The 25,272-nt window shown below is 43.0% G+C and overlaps 2 protein-coding genes and 1 pseudogene across 13 annotated transcripts in view; 1 reads left to right on the forward strand and 2 right to left on the reverse strand.

Moving 5' to 3' along the window:
• SAMHD1 (SAM and HD domain containing deoxynucleoside triphosphate triphosphohydrolase 1) overlaps positions 1–5,507 on the reverse strand; it is a 54,444-nt gene extending 48,937 nt beyond the window's left edge. Inside the window, exons 1-2 of the mRNA XM_083147646.1 lie at positions 5,207–5,507; positions 2,219–2,285 (exon numbers count right to left, since the gene is read on the reverse strand). Of these exons, the coding sequence (XP_083003772.1) occupies positions 2,219–2,285; positions 5,207–5,396 (257 nt within the window). The 5' untranslated portion in view covers positions 5,397–5,507. The remainder of the gene's footprint in view (positions 1–2,218; positions 2,286–5,206) is intronic.
• LOC146008408 (uncharacterized) overlaps positions 1–25,272 on the forward strand; it is a 143,078-nt gene that overhangs the window by 39,449 nt on the left and 78,357 nt on the right. For 2 of the 12 annotated variants that reach the window (XM_083147649.1, XM_083147648.1), the window contains exons 1-3: positions 5,492–5,704; positions 13,903–14,081; positions 20,966–21,085. In XM_083147649.1, coding sequence (XP_083003775.1) covers positions 5,598–5,704; positions 13,903–14,081; positions 20,966–21,085 — 406 coding nt within the window. In that variant the 5' untranslated portion in view covers positions 5,492–5,597. Of the gene's footprint in view, positions 1–5,099; positions 5,337–5,491; positions 5,764–13,902; positions 14,082–15,738; positions 17,531–20,965; positions 21,086–25,272 lie in introns of those variants that run through there. The other 10 variants (XR_014444504.1, XR_014444505.1, XR_014444506.1 and 7 more) reach the window with 9 other exon arrangements.
• On the reverse strand, positions 12,489–12,608 carry LOC146011666 (5S ribosomal RNA; annotated as a pseudogene).

Below are 25,272 nucleotides of genomic sequence, written 5' to 3' on the forward strand. Positions count from 1 at the left end.
TGATGTTTAGTACTAGATGCAAGCAGCCAGATCTCTTCTAGATCCACTGTAATGTGCAAGTGAAGATGATCAATTTCTAGAGAGCCACAGGTAGAAATATTAGCCTGTGAAGCCAACTTTTATTCTCAGAAAGGTGACAAATTAGAAACAAAGACAGCTTTAAGTTTATATAAGAAGTCAAAAAGTTGTATCAACAACAGAATGCTTAATTGTATAGTTGTTGGTTTATTTCACAAGCATCATAAGTTTGGTATTTCACTATTAATATATAAAAACAAACAGCATTTTAGTGACTGGCTAGTCAAGTGACAATGATAATTAGATTTATATTGTTTTCATTAGATAATCATTGTATTCCTGCCTAAATTCCCCATATACAGAGCAGATATAACAGGTGGAAATGATCTACTCAGGAATAGCAGGTTTATGTAAAATGATGTTAATGTGCTGCAGAGCACCTCTATATTCCTTACACAACAGCACATGGTCATATAACCTAATGCGGGGTACACACCAGGACAACAAGGGTCCAGGACGACAAGGGCCCGACCGATTCGATGTAGATTGTGTGGTGATTGGGCCCTTTTCTGTCCTGGTGTGGACAGATACCAATCCGCGGTCCCGTCGGTCGCTCTTCAGATCCTACCTGCTGCAGGTAGGATCTGAAGAACAAACATACTCCCAGGTGCGGGTTGCCATCGGATCAGACCCGCTAACGGTGCACATCGTGAGTGGGTCGTGCCCCCCCGTGTCATTGTGAGCGGGTCGGAAGAAACACTGACAACCCGCTCACGATGTGCATTGTGAGCGGGTCCATAACACACTGACCTCCTGTCCTCAACCGTGTCAATTGTTTTTCTTTAAAACGCTGGCAAGCTTTACACTACCATTAATTAGTCTAAATCAGGGGTCCTCAAACTATTTTGCAATGGGACCCCAGCAAACAATAAAAATGATTAAAAGGACCCCAGCAAGTCACTGTAGAATGGTCATGAAATGCGTGGTCTTAAACCACACATGCATGGCAGCATTGTGGAGGCACAAAATGATGTGAGAATATGAGGTAACAGCCAATTGAACAGATTTTGCAGATTCCTTGAATCACTGACTGAGGGATCAGAGAAGTTATTAGCTGGTTGGTCAGCAAGATGGAGTTGCGACCCCATGCTGAGAAGGTTGGGACCACTTTGGGGTCAGGACCCAAAGTTTGAGAATCGCTGGTCTAAATTTTAAGCCGGGCTGCTAGCTGTCAATTTAATCTGTTATTATGTTTCCCCAGCACGGAGGTCATCTGTAGTGCTTCCTGGTGTAGTTAATCTATCTACACCTAATATTCTGTTTATGTGCTCTTGTTGCATATGCATGTTTTGTGTTGTGGCTACTGTATCCCGGGAAACTTAATATCCCAATACTTTGCATCTAGGAGGTTATTCTGGTTAGTGCGCTCCCATGCAAATTCGCACGGGAGCGTGATGTTTTTGTTCTGCGCATCTGTATGCGGTCAGCCACAGCGATCAGTGTTCGCTTGGCACTCGCACACAACAGTGCGGACAGGGTATGGGGCGGCTGGGCTAGGGGATGTGCCTATGGGAACATCCAGCATTTAATTTGCTTTCCCATGGTAATACTCCAATGATGAGGGCGGGCAGCTGACATAACCGGATATCAGTTGCCCGCCCTCGTACAGGACACAATGAGAGCTGTGGGAAGGCTTAAAAAGACACGAAGCACTGTGTGTCAACCAGAATAAAGGTCCCTAGTATATTGGAGACAGATGTTCACAGGTAACTTATTACCCTAGAGGTGTCGCCAATTTTTATATATATTTTTATAAAATCGGGCCAGCCTATTGGATTGCTTGATAAAAATACCTGCTTTGCATGAAACACACAGCTTCAGCAAAAATGGGGCTGCTTTTGGGGATTATGCTTTGCCTGCCCATTGATGCAGGTTCAACTTTGTTGAAAATTCAAAAACTGCCTCATTGGAAAACTGACACATTTTTTACTAAAACATGTGGATCAGCAATTAATTCTGTAGGGTATGAAATACATCAATAAGGATTTCATTTAAAAACACTAATTATGTTTTATTTTTTTATACCACCAGCATTTAAAAAAAGAATACAACAATTAAAAAAAATACAAAGGAAATTACATTTAAAACTGGCGCCTTATAAATAAAATAAACAATAATAACACATAACACATTTGTTTACCTAATTTTCAGTTCTCTCAAGTGCTCTTCAGTTAGATCATGCAGAATTATTCCTTTTATTTTGTTTTCTAACACAAAAAAACAAATACCTCATATTACAGCAGACAAAAACAGTCAAACAAAACCTTCTTAAAATAAGCAAAGTGGAATATTGGTGGTGAAAATGTAGTTATTAAATAACCAGGGTGTTAAGCTGGGTACACACTATATGACAAGGTTTACCACAGATAACAATAGAGGGCATACACACTGAATATCGTTTATTAAAGTCACCCAGCCCCCACTGAACATGCAGTAGTTGATGACATAGGCAAAGCTTGACTTAATGTTCAGAGGACCGAGGAGTGCACAACATTAATGATATCATGCGTACACACTAGACAAAATGCACAATGATATTGTCAATGCAGATGAATAACACACTTAAAGCCCCTATACACGCTGTGATTTTTGTGCGACACACATATACATACACACATAGATAGATACGCCAACGCTTCCCCCTTGATTTGAAAGGATCATATAATTGTAATACACACTGTACCCTCAGAAAATGATGATATACCGTGCTAATACAGTACATAGTCTAGCAGCTATTGATGATGATGAATACCATGTATGGCTGTTTGTGGTACAAAATGTCATCATCAATGGCTGCCAGGCTGTGTGTGGTACAGTCAGTGGCGTAACCACTGTGAGGCAGCCCCCCGCAGTGGCTTGGAGGAGCAGCACTGTGGTGGGCACCTGTCAGCTGCGGGCAGCTGTCAGCTGTGGCAAACTGGCATTTTGCCAGAAAACAAGATGGCCGTGGGTAGGCTGCTGCGCCGCTGTCAGCTCCTCCCATGGCTCAGGACTCCGTCTGTCCTCCTTCCTGGTCCCCTGATTCCCCAGCAGGCAGCACAGCAACTGTTCTGAGGGTTAGGTTTGGGGCGTGCGGTACAGCAGTGCAGTGCCGTGACTTGGACAATGTAAGTTAATCTATCTGAATGATAATAAATAGCAGAAGGCTTGCTTTAAACATGGATATATCTATAGATAGAGATATATATATATATATATATATATATATATATATATATATATATATATATATCTCTCAACACGCAGACGGGTGGCACTCCAGAAAAAATGACAATAATCAAACGATCAGGTGATCCAACGTTTCAAATGTTATTACAACATTTTTCATGAAAAATGTTGTAATAACATTTGAAACGTTGGATCACCTGATCGTTTGATTATTGTCATTTTTTCTGGAGTGCCACCCGTCTGCGTGTTGTTATATATTGGAGTGTGTCTCATCCCCCTCTCCTGGGAGGGCACCCGATCTACTTGTTTTCTGCTGCATGGAGTGCCGGCCACCCTCTGGACCCACATTATATATATATATATATATACACATATACACACACACATATATATATATAAAACTAGTGGCATTATAGTGTGTGGCACATATTGTGTAATAGGCATTGCGGTGGGTGGCATATGTAATGGTCATTGTGGTGTGTGGCATATTGTGTAATGGGCATTGCGGTATGTGGCATGTTTACTGGGTATTACGGTGTGTCAAATATTATGTAATGGTCATTGCGATAAGTGGCATAATGTGTAATGGACATTACTGTGTGTGGCATAATGTTTAAGGGAAATTAAGATGGGTGACATATTGTTAATGGGCATTGCAATGTGTGTAATTTTTCTAAAGGGCATTAATCCTTGAAGCGAGGCCGCACATACTTTTTTGAAATGTGTGCATTCTTTAGTTTTAAAATATCTATTGGTGGGGCCCATTTTTACTGTTAAAACTGGGAGCCATATTGTCTAGAAACAGCCCTGTTTGTTTCACTAGAATGCTATTGGGGGGGGGGGGGGGGGGGAGCGCAGGAAACTTTTTTTTACGCCACTGGTTACAGTCGATGATAATATGATGATATCTGAGAGTACACAAATTTTGTTTCATGTTTTGAAACCTTGTTTTTTGAACAAATAAAATATATTTGTGTGCATTTCATGTGCTTGAGGTGTTTATACAGCATAAATGCAAGATACTTCAAAATACATCCTTGAAATATTAAAATATTCAGAAATACGGAATAATCCGTTATCCAAAATTCTCCTGGTCCCGAGCATTTTGTATACGGGATACTCAACCTGTAATAGATATTATGTGACCCCTCAAATAATCATGGTATGTGAATATATTATTGAGATGAGGGTGTGCTATCACTGGACACAGAATTTAAAGCAAAATTTCTTGGGGAGCAAGGAGAATTCTCCTCCTTGCTCCCCAATAAATTTTGCTAGATATGGGTATACCAGGACAGGAGCCTGAAACCAGACAAAGAAACTCGGCACAGCATCGGCAGTACAGACTGCGCGCTCCCAAGATGGCGCAGCAACTAGTTGACTACTGAAGAAGCAGGCCTATTTGGAGGTGGGGCCTCACGCAGGGAAGCATGTTATACTAAAGGGCGCGTCAGGTCCATGTACGCTACAGTACTTTTACACACACAGCCGGGCATGGATACAGAATCTATATATATATAGATTCTATAGGCAATAAAATGAAATTCCTGGGGGTAATGGACGGTCGCGCTGCCAAGACACAGACGGGCATGCATATAGATTCATATGTGTCTTAGCAGCGCAACCGTCCATTACACCCAGGAATTTCATTTTTACCCCATTTGGGGTCATTTACCCTTGTTCCCTGACCACTGTGCTAAATGTAACTTGTAACCAAGTTAACGTAAATGTAACCAGTCTATAATAATATGACACTGTTTGGCTGCTACTTTTTCTCTCTCCCTCCAAGCCAGTACATTGCGAAGGAAGGAACATAAAACTTAAGAGCTCGCTCCCGAGTGGCCAATCAGCTCCTGTATGTCAAACACCGGTGCAAGTGAGGCTGTACTGTGCGGGGCATGCTCCCACGTATTCTCTCCTTATCACATGTATACAGGACAGCGCTGCTGCCCGAGATCACCTCGAAAGATGTCCTGATACTGGCCAAGCCCGCGGCTCTCTAGGAAGACACACACGTCCTCCACATCCCAGTCTCGGTGATCCCCGTTCCGTGACCCGGACCACGTCTTCGCCCGTTTCACCGGAGTCAGGTAGGAGTACGCTTGGGCTGGGGAGGTGTCGTCGTGCCGCCCTCGCTTCGTGTTGTCCATCTTCGGTAACGGTTTCCTGCGGCGGCTCAGCTGAGGCTGGCGCTGACAGCAGTCGAAGAAGCCGCACACACAGTTACACACAGACAGAGCAGAGTCAGACTCACTCCACTCCAGAGCCCGGGTAGTGACGTCGTCGGCAGCCGCGCCCCCTGTCCGCGCTGATTGGCTGCATTGGCCACGTGCCGTCCTGTGTGCGCTGCGATGGGCGCTCCCCAGACCGGTCCCAGACTCCCAGATGGCGGGCGGCACAAGTGTGAGGGTGGTATCTCCCCAGGCAGCCCCACCTTTACCCACCGACACACGCCGGGGTGAGAAACAGATGCACTAAGCTTACCATGTTCCTCCTCATGGGCCTCTCTTGATGCATGTAAGACGTGTGCATTATCTGTTGCGGTGCAAAATGCAGTATGTTAAAACGTGTCCCCAACGTCTTGTAGCTGCACTACTATACTGTGTGATTCAAGTGCAATGCATTGCTGACTAAACACTTCAGGCACAGGATATCAAGCTCGGCGCGGAAGACCCCATACAGCAGTCACGTTTTCCAGGTCACCTGGGGATTTTTATATGTGACTTGATGAAACACAGAGCACCTGCCTGGTGATTTGGAAAACGTGACCTGTGTGGTGTGTCCTAATTCAGGGGTGGGGAACCTCAGACCCGGGGGCCGTATGCATACGTCCCCATAGCCGGTCTGAGTGGCCCGCCAAGCTGGCGGCTTTGCCGGGAGTAAAGCACAGGGGAATTCACGCGAGATGTCGGTAGTTCTTCCGAGATTCCTCTTGATCAACAATAGCCGGAGACTGTCAGTCCTATTCAGCAGTGGACTGGAGCGTGGGACGGCTGCAGCAGGACAATTTGTAAGAGAAATTTTTACATATGGCCCCCAAAGGATTTTTTCCCCATATAAATGGCCCTTGGCACAAAAAAGGTTCCCCACCCCTGTCCTAATTAAACAGGGCTGAAACTATGTTTTTTTTTTTTTTGTTATCCACCACAAAGCAATAATTCTGCTTTGCTCTGTCTCACCCCCAGCAATGCCACCCCTACAAAATGACCGATTGACCGGTAGGAATGGAAAAAATGTTAATATCATCCAGTGTGTATGCTCTATGGGCCAGATGCACTAAGCTTCAAAAGTGATAAATAGAGACAGGATTATATGCAACATAAAAAAGCTCGAAATATGCATGCAAATATGCATGAAAAATACTTAAAATATGCATGAAAAGCGTCAAAATATGCTAAATAAAAAATACAAAATAAAGTGAAATTTTATAGTTTTTTATTTAAATCAGCATACAATTAGTAAGTAGTAAATGACCCCCAGCAGTATACCCCACATAATGCCCCCAGCAGTATAACACACATAATGCCCCCAGCAGTATAGCACACATAATGCCCCCAGCAGTATAGCACACATAATGCCCCCAGCAGTATAGCACAGATAATGCCCCCAGCAGTATACCACAGATAATGCCCCCAGCAGTATAACACACATAATGCCCCCAGCAGTATAACACAGATAATGCCCCCATCAGTATAACACACATAATGCCCCCAGCAGTATAGCACAGATAATGCCCCCAGCAGTATAGCACAGATAATGCCCCCAGCAGTATAACACACATAATGCCCCCAGCAGTATAACACACATAATGCCCCCAGCAGAAACACAGATAATGCCCCCAGCAGTATAACAGAAGTGCACAGAATGCCCCCAGCAGAAGTGCACAGAATGCCCCCAGCAGAAGTGCACATAATGCCCCCAGCAGAAGTGCACATAATGCCCCCAGCAAAAACGCACATACTGTAATGCCCCAGCAGAAACTGTGCTGTAAGTTACACTCACCGTTGCCATCCGTTGGTTGAGGTCAGTGTTCAACTTCTGTCCAAAAGCCTCCAGCACCCGTGTGGCGCGCAGTGATTCCCCGCGTGTCAGCAGAGGTGGGCAGCCTGTCAGCGCGGCGAGCAGCCTGTCAGCGCGGCGGGTGTGGGATGTAGCTGGAAGAGCCTACAGTACACACTGCGGCTTATCAGCTCTTCCACCCACATCCCACCCCCCGCCGCGCTGACAGGCCGCTCAATCCATTCCTCTGATGGGCGAGTCTGTCAGCCTATCAGCGGCGTTTCCTCACAGAAAGAAAAAAAAAGTCAGGAAGTGAGGGTGAACGCTCCGCGCCGACCGCGCTATGCCAAATATGCACCATCAGGACATTTAGGTCAGATATGCAATTTCTGCAGAAAATCGGGCAAATATGCAAATGCATATAATCCGGTCTCTAGTGATAAAATTGAGAGTGATAAACAGCCAGCCTGACATGTCGCAGACTGTGGGCAGGATGTTCTAACATTCGCAGCCCCCCTCCGCTGGGCTTCGCATTGTTAATGATGGCATATGCTCTAACACAGGGGTAGCCAACTTCAATCCTTGAGAGCTACCTAACAGCTAACGGTTTCCAGGTCTCCTCACAGATCACAAGTGAAGAATTTAGCTCCACCTGTGGATCTTTTGAAATGTGTTGATCAGTAATGAGCGCACTGTGTCCCTGCGAAGTGAGCTGGAAACCGTGAACTGTTGGTAGCTTTTGAGGACTGGAGTTGGCTACCCCTGCTCTAACATGCGATCATTAACACAAGGGACAGCTCTTGCGATAAAAGATGTCCCTTGCGATGCCGGCACGGCGCTGGACTTAGTCTGTCTGCGCAGAGTGCCGGGGCTGGCCGCAGGGCATGCTGGGAGGGATCCATGATGGATCCCTCACACAGTGCTGGGGTAAGAAGCCCATAGACTTCAAAGCTGACACTGCGGAGGGGGGTTAGAGAATATATAAATGCGGTAAAAACCCAGGTAACAGGGTTTTTACCGCATTTCTGGGTTAGAGCATCCTGCCCCCTGTTTGAAAAATGTCAGGCAGTGGCTGATTGGTTGCTTGTTTATCACTCTCCATTTTATCACTTTTTGCAGCTTAGTGCATCTGGCCCTATGTCACTGACTATGCACGGGATACGGTCATTTGGTCTACAGCAGGCATGTCCAAACGTTGGCCCTCCAGATGTTGTGAAACTACACATCCCAGCATGCTTTGCCACAGTTTTGCTATTAGAGTATGCTAAAACTATTGCAAAGCATGCTGGGATGTGTAGTTTCAAAACATCTGGAGGGCCAACGTTGGACATGTCTGGTCTACAGCATGTTGGTTGCCACCACTAGGTTGACATGGGTGTAGGTCGACATGGGTTTTTTTTCTCAGTTTTTGAGGCAACATGTGCCAACAGGTGGTATTTCATGTCCTACCATTCACTAGAGCAGGGCTGGCAATACCGGCCCTCCAGATGTCGATGAACTACACATCCCAGCATGCCTTGCATCAGTTTCAGCATGGCCACATAGCAAAACTAATGCAAAGCATCCTGGGATGTGTAGTTCATTAACATCTGGAGGGCCGGTGTTGCCCAGCCCTGCACTAGAGAGTGGTGGGAGAATAAAATAGTGTGATGAGCGCAGCGAGGCACCGTGTCCGAGAGCGATGCGGGACGCTTTTAACTGTGTCCATGTCGACTGTGTCGACATTCAGGCCAAAAAACGTAAAAGACCCATGTCGACCTAGAACCTGTCGACCTAAATGGTGTCGACAATACAATCTACACCCATGTTGATAGTCTGTCTCTACACAGAATAGCCAAATATGACAGGCAAAATATCTAGGATATTATGGATATGGCTAAAGGTGCCCAATCACGGTGCAATGAAGTCCATGCTTTTAGTACTAGATTGCATTGTATCTAGTACAAAAAGCATACAGTGTGCTACAGCGCCATGATTTTTTTTAACTAGATACGATGCAATCTAGTACTAAAAGCACGGGCTGCACAAACTTTAGCTGGCCATACACTTGAAGATTTATTGCACAATCTGGCTGGTTGAAACAAAAATCTGGTAATTTATGGGGAGCAAATGACAGTTGACCATTTGCTTTGAAATGCTTGAAAACTGACAAAAATTACCAGATTTTTGTTCCAACCAGCCAGATTGCACAATAAATCTTCAAGTGCCTGTGCTATGCGATGTGGCGGGAGCGCGCATCACAACTCGAAAAATGCACTGTGTATGGGCACCTTTAAACAATTGCAGGAGAGAGTTGGGATAATAAAGATAAGCTATAGCAACAAAGCTGGCCACTTTTAACCTGATTCAGATGCATTGGCTGGGAAATAAGGTAAAAAGTGTCCAAATTGCATGTTTCACTTTCTGTCCGAATCGTTCTATGGATAGACTATGACCTCCCCTCATAGTCATAGTATATTTATTAACAGTTTCTTATATAGCGCGCACATATTCTGCAGCACTTTACAGAGAATACTTGAACATTCACATCAGGAAATCCGAGTACCCAGAGTAAACTCATGCAAGTACGGGGAGAATATACAAACTCTGCGCAGTTCGAGCCATGGTGGGAATCTAACCCATGAACACAGTGTTGTGAGGCAGTAATGCTAACCATTACACCATCTGTACTGAAATGTTGGATATTGGCGGTCCTCTCAAGCTGTGGGAGTCTTTGGATGGGATCCCATTGTCTGTGTCTCAGAGACAGGACAAACTATCTCTCATCTCTAAATACTGTACTCCTCACCACTGAGGTAAAGTACCGCCAGTGACCACTAGAGACCACTTGCCCCCTACACAGAGGCATTTCCTGAGTGATGCAATTTAATTTCGTAAAATTACTCAGAAAATGCCTGTATATTGCTATGGGATACGGTCATTGGGTCACCAGCAAGTTGTTAGACAGTCATTAGGTGGACATGCAGATAGGTCAATGTGACTTTAGGTTCACATGCAGTAAGGTCGACATGGGTTAGGTCAACAGGGTCATTAGGTTGACACAGGGTTTTTTTTTACCGAGCCTTATAGTTTTTTTATTTTTGGAATAAGGCTGTAACATAACCAAGTATGGAAAAAGTGAATGTTGTTCCGGATGCACTGTACCTTAAGGAATATTGCATTGTGCCACATTTGTGACGTTTGTTACGCTCTCATATGTAAACTACTATTTAATGAGGAATCCTACCTCTGAATGTGACAAATTGTTTTGATATGTGAGGTGTATGTCTGTCATTACCTTTTTAAATGTATATATATATATTAAAAGGTAAGTTACAGAGCACAAAAAAGTGATGTTTTCTTGGGTTGGGATTTACCCTATAACCCTTAGTTCAGTGGTTCCCAAACTTTCTTGAATCACGGCACACTGGAGTATCAGAATTTTTTCAAGGCACTCCATGTCCAAATGTTTCTTATTGAAAAATAAATAGTGTGCTTAACTGTCACACTTGGGTCCTGTTATGTGGTGGACATAGTTGTGGTTCTAATTGTAGACATATTTTATAATGGTCAACCACCAACTTCGGTTTTGTCTATCACAATAGCACACTTTCAAATGTCTCAAGGCACACCAGGGTGCCTAGGCACTTACGATTAATATTAATCTGAATTGTTGAATTCTCATGATTGCTATGCCTAAGGATTAACCAAAATATATAAATAAATATATATATATATTGCAATTGGTTGAATAGAGGTAAGCGACAGTAAATACCTGTATACTACACGAGATACTTTTTATAATAAAAAAGATTTATTTTACATATAGCAAAAAGGTGCACAATAGCACTAAAAATGGAGAACAGACAAAAATACAATTTTCATAGAAAAAACACAGTAGTAAAAAAAATGCGAGATTAATTCTAAAAAGGCCTACAGGTGATGTCGCTAAAAAATGGGGAGGGAAATATAAAATATAAAATGATCTAAAAGTAGAGGACTTATCTTAATGGAGGAGTCAGCAGGCACTACCCAACGCGTTTCGTCTAGGAGACTTCTTCAAGGGGTGAGGGAGAGATGTACCTGGGGCTCTATTTATACCATGTATGCCTAATGCACATGGTTATGAGGTCACATCCTGTGGGGTGTGTCCTCCGTTTCTATATTTATGGTTTTGTGCAGAATTTTCATCTGTTACTAGAATAGCTTAAGGGCTTAATATTGGCTGACTCACATCAATAAAAAGCGCAGGGAAAACAACATTAGAATATGAGAAAAAGACAATAGATTGTAATTGGGGGATGCGCGTCCCCACTTCCGGTGGGTGGACGTCAATTCCGCCCCGTTTCCTGTGTGCGTGTGGTTCAATAGGCTGGATGGCTTCCGCCCTTCTTCGGCGGAAGAATCGCGTTGCCACACTTCCAGTTGATTGCGCTTTGCGGGGAATGGCTGTGGCGGCTGTCCATCAGACTCATGTTTGCGATTTCAGGCTGTCTTGGCTCTAGCAGGATTTTTTACTCTGTTCGGCGGCCATTTTGCCGGGGACCTTTGTGGACTTTTGTATTGAAAAGCGGCCATCTTTGTGGATTTCAGTACATGAATAGAAGTTCACTGTGTTTTGTTCATGTTTTCCTTCATAGCGATTTCGTATAGGACATGGGAATATAAAATATATTGTATTAGTGATTGCACATTTGCACATGTTAATTAGTTTTACGTGACTTGATAACAATAATAAATATATAATGATTTTAAGAGATATCATATATAGCAGCGATAATGGACTGGAATAAAAAATTGGGATAAAAAATTGAGGTAGAAAGTTATATGGCAGTACTCATGATGTAGCAGCAGAAGATATATAATAGCAGCATAATTATTAAAGTGCTTAAGTGTTAGATGAACTTTGTATAGCAATAATAGTAATACATTAGGTGACCTTTATATAGCAATAATAATAAGAAAGGACAAGTTAAGTACATAAATATTATATGTAATTAATAAAGAGAGGTGCTAAAAAATAGGGTGTGAGTGATCCTGTGATTATACTTTAATTCTTATATTTAGTTTTTACAATAGGTGTCTATATAAGACCTTTTTAGAATATATGTTTATGGGCGAGGGTGGTTAAGTGATGAGTGACAGACAAACGGTGAAAGGTATAGAAGATGAGCAGGAGGGTGAGCGTGCTCAAAGGGTAAAATGTGTGTGAACTGAGCTTTGGTATTTTTAGGTTGTCCTTATCACGAGGTTTTTTGCTTCCTTCATTACAGAACCTGTTCTTCTCAGGTAGTCCCCTGTCCTGATACTGGACAGGCCCAAACACTGCTTGGCTGCCAAGATCGGACGAGATTGGGCATTGCCAGTGTGGTGTGACTGTAATGTTTTTTCTCAAACCTGCATACCTCTCGGACCCGAATACCTATTTGCTCAGAAAGTGAGCAATAAGTGTATAGGAGAAGGGGGATACAGAGAGATAAACAAAAGATTGGGGAGGGGTGGGGGGGGGGGGGGGTGCACTTGTGTGGGAGATATACAGGGGGATAAGGTTCCTCTCACAGGAGGATTACAGGACCTTTACAGGAACGGAGCGATTTCGTATCCCTCATTTAGACCACTAGGATGTAGTGTCTGGAGCTGGAATATACAGTACATTTCCCTTTGGGATAGTTTTTTTGCCAGATCGCCTCCTCTTTCCCCCAGCTGGACATGTTCAATAGCTTTAAATGTCATATCTTCCGGGTTAGATTTGTGAGTTGTTAGAAAATGTCTAGGGACTGCATGATTTTCCAGTTTGTTTTTGATGCTCCGTACGTGTTCTTGGATCCTAATTTTCAGTGGGCGCTTGGTCTTGCCTATATATTTCTTTCCACACGTACATTCTAGTAGATAGATGACAGAAGTGGAGTTGCAATTCATGAAGTCCTTGATCTGGAACTCGTTGTTGTCCCCGGTGTCTGTAAAATGTTTTCTATTTGGGTGGAGGTACTTGCAAATGACACATTTCCCACATTTGTATGATCCTTTACATTTGGGTAATTTTGTGGAGGGTTTAGATGTTTTGAGCATACTCGGTGCTAGTAGGTCCTTTAGTTTTTTTTTGACTTCCTGTAAACGATGTTAGGTTTTGGGGGTAAGATCTCTTTTAGGATCGGGTCCATCAGTAGAATCCCCCAGTGATTTGTATAGATTTTTTGATCGTGTTTTCATGTCTATTATATGTAGTGATGAATGCTACCGATTCTTTCTTGTCCTCTTCCATTATTTTGTACGTTAGTAGTGATGTGCGGTTCGTGTTTCTTGTTTTTTCTGCTGCTTTTTCAATGAGGCCCGCTGGGTATTCTTTTTCCATAAATCTCTGGCCATACAGGGTGAGTTGTTCTTCCAGGTCTTCCTGTTTGCTGCAATTAATCCTGTGAAATTGAGAGTATGGCACCTAGGCACCTACGATTAATATTAATCTGAATTGTTGAATTCTCACGATTGCTATGCCTAAGGATTAACCAAAATATATATATATATATATAATATATATATATATATATATATATATATATATATATATATATATATACCAAAGGTTGGCTTTATGATTTTGATCACATGTAATTATATTTTTCTAGAGCATATTCCATACAATTTCCCCTCAAAAATCTGATCACTCTACTGATTCTGTAGTGCAAAGAAACGTGCCGGTACAAGAACCCGCAGGGACAGGCAGGTGGAAGACAGGTGGCATGCATACACCAGGAGCCGGAAGTCAAAGTTGGCATGCATACACCAGGAGCCGGAAGTCAACCATATGCTACATGCACTTTCTGGGATGAAAACAGCACCATGGTACCCAAGGCCGTCAGGTGAGACAAGAGTTCTTTTACCTACTGTGGTGTGCCAGAATAACAGGTAGAGACTGGTGGTGTGTTTGCCATCTAGCACAATGGTTCCCAAACTGTGTGCCCTTGCAGGGGTGCCTCGGTTGGGTTATGGTATAAAACATCTACAGTGTCTAGTTCTACAATCATATGGCCGACAGGGTGAAATGGTCGTCATTGAAAAGGTCAATAGGGTCCAAAGGTTGACAGGATACAAAGGTCGACATGAGTTTTTAGGGTGACTATGTCAACATAGGATCGGGCTCGGTGCCTCGTTGGGCGCGGCACACTATTTTATTCTCCCTCCACGCCCTAGTGGATGGTAGGATATGAAATCCCACCTATCAACACATGTCGGCTCAAAATATAGCAAACAAAATGCATGTTGACCTTTTGACCCTGGCAACCTTTAGACCAGGCATGTCCGTTGGCCCTCCAGATGTTGTGAAACTACACATCCCAGCATGCTTTGCCTCAGTTTTGCTATTAGAGAATGCTAAAACTATTGCAAAGCATGCTGGGATGTGTAGTTTCACAACATCTGGAGGGGCAACGTTGGACATGCCTGCTTTAGACTGTCAACCCATAGTGGTCGACCTTATGACTGTTGACCTAGAGTCATTTTATGATCAGTCCGTATACCCTCGTGTTGGTGGTCCAGGAACAATTGAAATGAATTATGGCCCATATGATTACTAATGTCTACTATTGTAAAGCGCAATGGAATCTGCTGCGCTATATAAGAAACTGTAAATAAATAAATAATAAATAAAACCAGTGCTTGTGGCTGCCAGTCATAAACTATGTGGATAAACAGAAGCTAATATTGTCCCTCACTACGAAATTAAACCTAAAAATGTAATATAAACATAATTTATTGAATTCAGATTTTGTTTATTAATTTCCCAATAAAAACTTTTGGGCTAGGGGTGCCGTAGATATGATCTGACACTGTAGGGGGCTGTTATTGCCCTAAAGTTTGGGAACAACTGGTCTAGCCCCTTTAGCTTACATTGCAACATAAAAGTAGTGTATAGAGGTGGAACAAATAAAAAAACGCTTGCCTAGCAATACGGCTTTGATTGGGATAAACAGTTATTTATAACTTTGAGGGTTAACCTATTGGTGGCGGAGTCCTTTCCCCCGATATTCTCTGTTATCAAGTACTAATATCTGATAAGTAACCATCAGGACTCGCGATAACTCATGGGATCAGGAATTATCTCTGATCCCATGTATTTTTACAGAGTTTTCTTTCATTTCCACATACAATATGGAATCAGTACAAATAAAAAATATCATTAATAAGAATTTTAATTTACTGAAATGTGATCCCATACTCAGAGACCAATTACCCCAAAAACCTTATTTAATTTTTAAGAAAAATAAAACAATAAAAAACATTCTGGCACCTAGCTTCTATAATGGAAAGGAAATAGAAAAACCCAACTGGCTAAATACCCTGACTGACTCAACTTTAGGTTGTTTCAAATGTAATAAAACAAGATGTATAACATGTCAACATATTCAAAATAAAACAAAGCATGTAATGACAGCTGAGAACAAAATATATGAAATTATCATTCATAAATTGTGATACACCTTTTGTCATATATCTATTAACCTGTTCTTCTAATTTGAGATACGTGGGTCGGACCACAAGGCCCATGAAGATCCGTTTCTTAGAACACAGAAGAAACATTATAAACAAAAAAATCAATCATAGCGTTTCCAGACACTATTTTCTACATCATAATGGTGACCCCAAATGTTTAAAGATCATAGGGTTGGAACATATAAAAAATACTAAAAGAGGAGGAGATCGTTTTAACACTCTTTCCCGCCAAGAAATTTATTAGATGCACGTTATGAATTCAATTCATCCCGAAGGTCTAAATGAAAGTGGAACTCAATGTCTGTCTTTGAAATCTGTCTCCGAAACCTGCAGCCGAAACTCTTGTATACATACATATTTTTCTGTATATGGATATGTATGCATTCCTTTTTTTATCTTATTTCTATTTATTTTTTCATATATTTGTCTGTATCCTTCCCTTGTGTATATTTTATACTGTTGCCTATATGTCAACCAATATATATTCATCATATATGTTAATTAAAAAAATCTTCAGAATATGTAATATTATAAGATCTGGTCACCATATAGATAAAAAACACGTTTCTCTCATATTTCTCCTAAACCTCCTCTCTTTTCTACATATTTAGTTTATTTATGTGCTTATAACTATAATATCATTAAGGGATGCTTCCACCATCCAGCATCTAAAATGAAAAATGTTCCCATGACAACCGCTATAAGATCAATGGAATTTTCGTTGCTGTACATATAAACATAAGAATAGCCATCTGTTTAATATATGTAGTCCATAAGCTTTACTGATTGTGGATATTCTTCGGAATATTGCTTATAGTTTAAAATATAAGCCACTAAAAATCCCCACATGCGGGGAAACACTATTAAGTGGAGACCGGATGTTCCGGCTATCCACGGTGCGCTCCAAATACAGGAAATGACATCAGCGTGCTGTGCTTGATCGGGGAGCCAGACGGAAGCGCCGCACGCCGGGCACCTGATCCATCCAGGACACATATACTGCCGCCCGCCCCCCTCTCCTTATTTGCTATTAAGCAAAAGCCGCCCGCACCCCTCTCCTTATTTGCTATTAAGCAAACAGATATCCACTGTCCACCAATGAACAAAACGAATGCCTGCGTTCCACATACCGGAAGCTGAGCGCGGCGTGCGTTCCAGCAACCGGAAGGGGAGCGCAGGTAACGAAATGTGTTACTCTATGTCTATAAAGAATGTTTCTGACGTTTCCTTTTATATAAGATTTATAAAAAGACTGCCTCCTATGTCCTCCTACTACAAAACAAATATTAAAGTGAATTTTACACATATTTTTAAATGACCAATTGGGTACCCTGTAATTGGGGTCAAATGTTGTACTTCCTGTTAGATAGTATAAAAACTCAAGTCAGTCCTAACAGTATCATGCCTTTGATAAAGTCATCTGTGGATGACGAAACGCGTTAGGCTTACACACCCCATCAGGACCTTTGTGGATTACAAATAATTTCTCTAACTTGGACCAGCTCTCCTACTTGAATTGCACAAACTGGACTTTTTTCAACAAAGGGACACCACCACCTGCCAAATTCTTGGAGCCCTCCATTCCGTGAGACGTGTACCATCTTTCCTCACGACGGGAGTTGATACCATCAGGCTACCAATCAGGTTTATGGACACCCGCCAATCCAGCAATATTCTACCATATCAAGAGAGTGATACTAGGAACAAGTGAGATACCGTATCCACCACAAATCTACAACCAGGTCCACCACCACAGGGGTGATTATTGCCAATTCTTTTACTGTAATTTTATTTCAGTGTATTGTTTTATAGAACACTAATTGTATGTTGTGATTTTATTATCCTTTTATGTGATAATGATTAAAAATATTTTTCAAAGTAATACTCAATTGGTCAAATAGTATATATTTTTTCCAAATTAAAAGCGCTCCACCAGCCACATTTTTCTTTTCTCTTCTCTAGTATGCAATGTATGGTATGCAGTCAGTGGATAGACCATGTCTAGATCTACAGTCACTGGGTCGACCACTAATGGTTGACAGTGACTAGGTCGACAGCTAAAAAGGGTTAACATACCTTAGGATGACACTGCCTCATGGTCAACATAAGCTTATAGTTGACATAGGCAAGGTTGACAGTCAAAAGTTTGATATGATTTTTTCATGATTTTTATTTTTCAAAAAAAGGGATTTTTTCATACGTGGGCATAGAATGGGAATATGATAGTGTCCGAAGCAATGCGAATGAAGCAAACCATGTCAGGGGACACGGTATATATATGTGTGTGTGTGTGTGTGTATGTATGTATATGTATATGTATGTGTGTGTATATATATATATATATATATATATATATATATATATATATATATATATATGAACGTGGTATGACTTCTGCGCCTTCAGTGTATTAATAATCCATCTTATTAAATTATATGTGCGTACCCTCAAATGAGCGGTGAATTCTCATATAGTGATATCCTTTATTCAGACGATCTACTTCCCTCGCCTTCTCTCCTGTAGGTGTGTCTCAAAGGAGCGTTCCAAACATAGAGTCTGGCTCACCGCTCACTGTTCTGTGTCCCTGTGATCTCGCTGAAGCGCTCGGCACTTTTTCTCATCTCCTCATTTCTGACTTCCTCAGTATTCAACGTGTGGCCAGCTCGCCGGCCCCTTTTGCGAACTTAGCATAATTATGCGAGTTCAAATGGGAGTGCTGTAACTGGAGAGATCTGTTTTCTCCTGCTCTCCACGTGAGCTGGTCAGACTGGGATATTCCTGAGCAGGGTGTTCATCTCAGCAGCGTAATCCTCGCATTTGTGGACTTGTATTTTTTTACAAAGGTTTAGAAAGGTTAATTTTTTGTTCAGTATTTATTTTACAACAAATGTCTGTCTGACTATTTTAATTGGGTTTGTGCAGACGGGTGTATTTTGTTCTGTTTGGCCTTTATCCTTGTGTTGTGCTTTTGGCATTGTTTCTTTGCCCTGTGTTTTTATTTAATTTATTTTAGAATTGTTAGCGTGTTTAAAAGCCTGTTTGGGGGTTAGGTGAGGAAGAAGAGAGGAAGCATGGGAAATTACTAGGAGCATTCCAAAATGATTTCTTATTGGTTACCATTAAAATAACTTATTAAATTCCAAATAAATTAATATAGAAGTACAGCATTATGGCACTTGCAATAAATACATTAGAGTACATTTTGTTTTAATTTATAAGCCATAAAAAACAAAAAAAATAACAACTTTAACTAAGATAACCCTACAGTTCACCTAAAAAAGATGCCGAGGGAAAAATGGAGAACATCTCTAAAAAAAGAAACCAGCAGGACTCGCAATTTGTGCATGGAATACACTTTTTGAGAGAGACACTAAAATCCCCATTGAACAGACATTGCGAACACTGGGGAGAAGTGCAGGGTGAACTGAGTTAGCTTCGCAAAATATTTTTGGAGAAGCAACAGAGTTGAATACAGGGAAGCACAAATTATGAGAGAAAACTTCACTACTCTCAAAAAAACATGCACACTCACCGTTATTTGCAGCGACATAGGAGCATTGAATACATGCCAGAGAGAGTCGAAGGAGGAGTGTATTATTACAGGTGATGATTATGGCCCTTATTCAGATTCGAGCGGTACGGCCCGCGTGCGGCCGTACCGCCGATGTTTTCCGTCTGCACATGCGCAGAGGTCAATCTGCGCATGTGCAGGCGAATTCGCCGCACATAAATTTACTACGCCGCAAAGGGGGCGTATAGGGGAGTGAGGGGCTTCATGCCCTCATTTCCCTATGTATACGCCCCGCGTTTCATGGGCGTTCCCATGCAAACGCGGGGCGTACGCATGCTAATGAGGGCATGACGCAACTCATGGGGGCGGAAAGCTGACGTCGCCGGATGTCAGCTTTCAGCCCCCATACAAGCTACCACACGGACGATTGTCCGTGTGGTCTCAGCTTGCGGGAGCTGCCGCGGCGTGCGGACCTGCCTTCGATGGTCGACGACCATCGAATGCAGGGGGCAGCTCCCACCATGGTGGAGGCGTAGCCTCCACCATTTTTATGCGGATCGCCAGCCGTCCGTGTACGGACGGCCGTGGCGATCCGTAGGGTGGGCGGGGATTCGTCTGGTGCGGTCGGAGCCGCATATGCGGCTCGACCGCACCAACCAGAATAAGGGCCTATGTGACTTAATTTAAGTAAGATTTATAGGTGCTTGTGCATAGGAAATATTAATTGGTGAACAACGCCACCTTGTGGTATGTATAAATCAATGCACGTGGAAGTCACCTCGTGAAAAAAAGGGAAAATTAATAGAAACAAGGTTTAGAAAGGTATATTCAGGCGACTCACACTTGGAGCATATATATATCCAGGTGTTGTTTCAACGAGTGGCGTCCAGAACCCTTAAAACCAAAAAAATCTCCCGGAACGGGAAGAATTCATAGCGTGATATTGTTTATATAAACAATAAAACATTTATTCAAAACAACAATGTACATCAATTTAAAAGGTATGCATACAAAAAGACAATGTAAAAATCTTAAGAGAGGAGGCGACAGGGGCCTACAACTGTGTCAGGCCGAGAGCAGATGGATATACAGACTCGAGACTCTGGCCCCGAAAGGGCTTAATGAGTACTCGGGTCTTTCTTATTTTCTATAACAGCATTCTTTACTATGTCGATGGTTCCATGATCCATCCAACCATCTACATAAATAGTGCCATTAGCCAGGCGAAAGCCAAAGAGGAAGCTATTTTTACCTTTTATTTAATTAAATAAAATAACAATATACATATAAAAATTGTTTTCAAATAAATTGCCCATCCATATAGAGGTGAATAATTGATGTATGCACAACTTAACACTAACAATGAGTGCAACAGGTATTTGTCTAAATGTAATTCTGATGGCCGACATGACGTGTCGACCAATGAATGACATTTCATACACAACATGCCTGATTTTAACAAGTATTATTGTGTGCACTAGTTCTGCAAATGTATTTGTTTGTCTGTATTTTTTCATTATTCTTTATTTTATTTTATTTCATTTACAGCTCACCTTTGTACATATAGTATGTGTCTTCAGTTTTTGCACGCATCACTTTTTGCTTTTGGTTACACATTTTGAGTTGTTTCACAGTTTGCACGCATTAATATGTCCAGTTTTTGAGCCAGCACATTTAACATTGCATGTTTGAATGACATGCCCTTACACGATTATATCTAAATACTATGTATTTTCGTTTTAGCACCCCCACTGTGTGATGCTAGCCAGACGCCCGCCCCTCCATACCGAAATGATGACGTCATGTCGCCGCGACGGGGGGAGGCGCCGGCGTGGACGCTGAGCACAACGGAAATGGATAAAGGTATGTTTTTTATCTTTGTACCTGTCTTTCTGCACCTTGATAAAGAGGCACACCGCCTCGAAACGTTGGGAATATATCCAGTCTCCTGGTCTTTATTTGCTATCTGTGACGAGTGCCGCGGTAACCCAGCCCTATATCTATCTATATCTCTCTCTCTCTCTCTCTCTCTCTCTCTCTCTCTCTCTCTCTCTCTCTCTCTCTCTCTCTCTCTCTCTCTCTCTCTCTCTCTCTCTCTCTCTCTCTCTCTCTCTCTCTCTCTCTATATAGATATAAATGAAAAATTAATGTCGATCTTTTTACTGTTGACCTTGCCTTTTTTGGTGTCGACTTTTTTAGTGACTGTCGACTTAGACATTGTCTATCATCTATATAGCATAACCACACTGTATATAGCATAACGTTTTTTGTTTTTTTTTATTTATTATTTATCTTTTTCCAGTAAAAAAGAAACATATAAAAACAGATTCCTTATGTTGGAACTATATGCCTAATTACATACGTAATTAACCGTCTCCTGTATGCAGACAGGGTTATTATCTGTTGCCTTTTAAGTGCACATTTAAACCCAAGTTAACATATTAGGATCCTCTTTGGCTTGTGGAAGGTGTCCTTGGCCCCTGCACTCCCAGACGTAACAAGTCGCATACGAGCCAGGTCTTTTTCAATATAATTTTGTTCAATCGCTATCCTTTCCAGTGTCAAGTGGCTTTATAACACAAATTTTCAGGTGCTCTTAGGTACATAACGTGCTATGCTTTTATTGTGATTATTACTTTCTTCGGTACTTGTTTCCTAGCACAGCGCCCATCGCATCGCAGACCATAAGGCATACGATGGTATGCGATGCGATGTTACGCGATGGCAGCCGATGTTATACAATTTTAAATTGTATACCATCGCATTGTATGCTATATACAATGGTATACGATTTAAAATTGTATAAGCACCCTAAATGGTGTTTTCAATGTTAAATGGGCCCCCTATAAGATAATTAATTGTAAAAGCACCGTAATGGGTGCTTACTATGTTAAAAGCACCCCCAACGCCACCCCCACTATCAACGCCAACCCGAAGCGTGGCGAGCGCAGCGTTACGCATCCTCCAACCTTTTCATACCCCCACTATCCACGTTGGCATGGAGTTGATTTTATATAGTGTGGCGAGCGGAAGCGTATTACTTTACATGTATTCCGCTCGACACGCTTCGGGCTATATAAAGTCAACTCCACGCCGACGTGGATAGTGGGGGTATGAAAAGGTCAGAGGACGGTTACTACCGCCGCCCCTCGCGGGCTCGCTGCGCTCGTCACGCTTCGGTTTGCCGTTCATAGTGGGGGTGCATTTAACATTGTAAGCACCCATTAGGGTGCTTATACAATAAATAATCGTATAGGGGCTTATACAATGCAAATTATGCGAGAGATGTCATACAACTTAATATCGTGGGCTCCATGCTAGGAAACAAGTACCCATTCTTCTTATGCTCTTACCTTACTACAGTGCTATTTTTCTTATGTGTTTTAAGCTTATAATCGTGTTTGGTACTTATTTCCTAGCACGGCGCCCGTCGCAGGTGATCGCATACCTTAACCTTAAGGTATGCGATGGACGCGACCAATGCGATGGACGCGATTTTACATAGGGAGATTTTTTGGTCTCTAGGTTGTTTGTGCGGTCGCCCAGATCATCGATTGATCTTTGGCATGCTTGGAATGAAGCACGGAATTCCGCCGTCATGTCTTCCTTAAACTGGTAGAGTAGCTGTTTTAGGGTACCAACGGTCAGGGCAGCTGTGTCTTCAATTCCCGGGGTTGTCAGGGGATCTGCATGGGAGGGGCGGGGGGATTCACCGGTACTCAGAGACTGAGGACTGGGTGTAGTCGCTTCGGTGGGTGAGGGCCCCTGGCCCCCTATTCGACGCGGTGAAGGTTTAAAAAAAAGGCACCTGAGAGACCGCCTTTGACACTTTACTCCTCTTTGACGGCATAGCTGGATAACAGTGGGACTCAGAGATACTACGTATTGAACAACTCAGGAGAGCGCACTGCAAAAGTAGGAGATGGAACTTTAATATCCAAGTAAGTCCTTTGATGAGGGCGAGTATATATCTGAAGATCTCGCCTTATTTAAGTGGACACTGTGGGGTGGAGCAAATTAGGGGACTAGTATAGTGGGTCTTTCCCCGAAGCCATGCTCACAAATTTTGGTGACTGCAGCAGGAGATCGGGCAGGGGCCTGTGGTGTAAGCAAGCAGACTGTAGCCAGGCCGGGTAGCAGTAATGCAGAGCAAACACTGGACTCCGAGAGGATAAGGGTGGCCACCTCTCCCAGAGCACCCACAGGTATACATAAGGAGCTGATGCCCCAACCAATATGGCCGCCGCACTTTGTTCCTTATTATTATTATTTTTTTTTGTTAGGGGCCAATTCACTAAATATGGGGCCAAGTGTGGGACAGGGGGGGAGCGACCACCCCGCTGATGGTGCAGGGGAGCACCCGGAGTAGCGGCAGAGCTCAGCTCCGGCACCTCTGGAATCCAATATGGCCGCCGCCGGAGGTGAAGGAGGCTCAGGCAGCTCCTACCTTGATCCCCGGGCAGGTACAGGCTTCCGTGGGGGTTCGGTGGCACCAGGGGCCTCTCCGGAGGGTCCCAGCGATCACGGCGCCGCCGCAGGCACCGCTCAACCGCGGGTTTCTGTGCGGGGACTCAGCGACGGGCTGGGCGCTGAATCGAGGCCCCGGCTTCTGCAGGTACTAGGCTGCAGTCCGCAGAGACCCGCGAGCGGGTCTCCCGACTCCGCAGCTTTTCCCCAGCAAGTTCCCCAAGGCTTAGGGGGGGGTCCTCCACACCAGGACAGGCTGGCAGTGATGGGTGGAAGGTGATAGGGGCTGATTTTAGGGCACCTCGACCGGAGCTCCAGCAAAACGCAGCCTCACTCTCTTAGTCAGGCCACGCTCCCCCCATAGGGAGATTTTTTATTGTATAGCCACCCTTATGGGTATTTGACATGACAAATGCCCCCCCCCCCCCCCATTGTTAACACCACCGCACGAAGAACGCTAACCCGAAGTGTGGTGAGCGCAGCGGTACGTGTCCTCCGACCTTTTCATACCACCACTATCCACGTCGGCGTGAAGTTGATTATATACAGTGTCGCGAGCGCAGCGAGCGGATGCGTAATACCTGTGAAGTAATGCACGTCGGTGGCTCGCTGCGCTCGCCACACTATATAAAAATCAACTCCGTGTATACGTGGATAGTGGGGGTATGAAAAGGTCGGAGGACGCATACCGCCGCCCCTTGCTCGGGGTTGGCGTTGATCGTGGGGTTGCGTTAACAATGGGGGGGCATTTGACCCATCGGGGTTGGGAAACAATAAAAATTTGGGTCTCAGGGACCATTTCACATTGATTCCAATGTAAAAATCGCATTGAACGCATCACATCCGATTTGGTTCCATGCGATCGAAGCGATTTTTTTGGGATCGATGAATGCAATCTTGATCGCAGGCGCCGTGCTAGGAAATAAGTACCTCGTGTTTATTCTTTTATGTGAATTAATACAGGTGAGTGCTCAGTAAATAAATAAAATACTATTTCCCTAAGTCTCTTATAATTAAACATGATTAATCTATCTAATTCTTATATCTATACTCTTATAGATAACATAATGTTAATATAGACCAGGCATGTGCACTGTATATAGGTGACAAACATTGTTGTTATTGTGTGATTTTAATTCCATAAATATTTTATGCACGCCAATCAGGCCTGATTCAGAGTGAGGGTGATATGAACTAAGCCTTGAAAAGTGGGGAGTGATATACAATTAGCTCCTAACTGTAATTTTTCAAATCCAGCCTGTAAAATGGCAGATAGAAGGGGCTGTTGGTTTATCATTCTCCATTTTATCACTTTTCCAGCTTGGGACATCTGGCCCCCTGTTGTAGTTTAGCAAGAATTCTCTAAACTGCAACTCAGTGCTAGCATGCAGCACTGGGCATGGATGATACGGGCACAACACAAAAGTGTAAGGGCTTCGATACACAATGAAGCGCTCCTATATCACTGACTACCCAACCTAGCAGAGGACGTCCGTGTTTCAGGTTGTGTGGGTACGCCATCATGGCTCTTCCCCTGAGCAGTCTGGACACAACTGTGTTGTTTGGGACGCTGAATCGTCAAC

The sequence above is a fragment of the Crinia signifera genome, chromosome 6 (genome assembly GCF_055691185.1).
Source record: "Crinia signifera chromosome 6, ASM5569118v1, whole genome shotgun sequence".
Classification (NCBI taxonomy): Eukaryota; Metazoa; Chordata; class Amphibia; order Anura; family Myobatrachidae; genus Crinia; species Crinia signifera.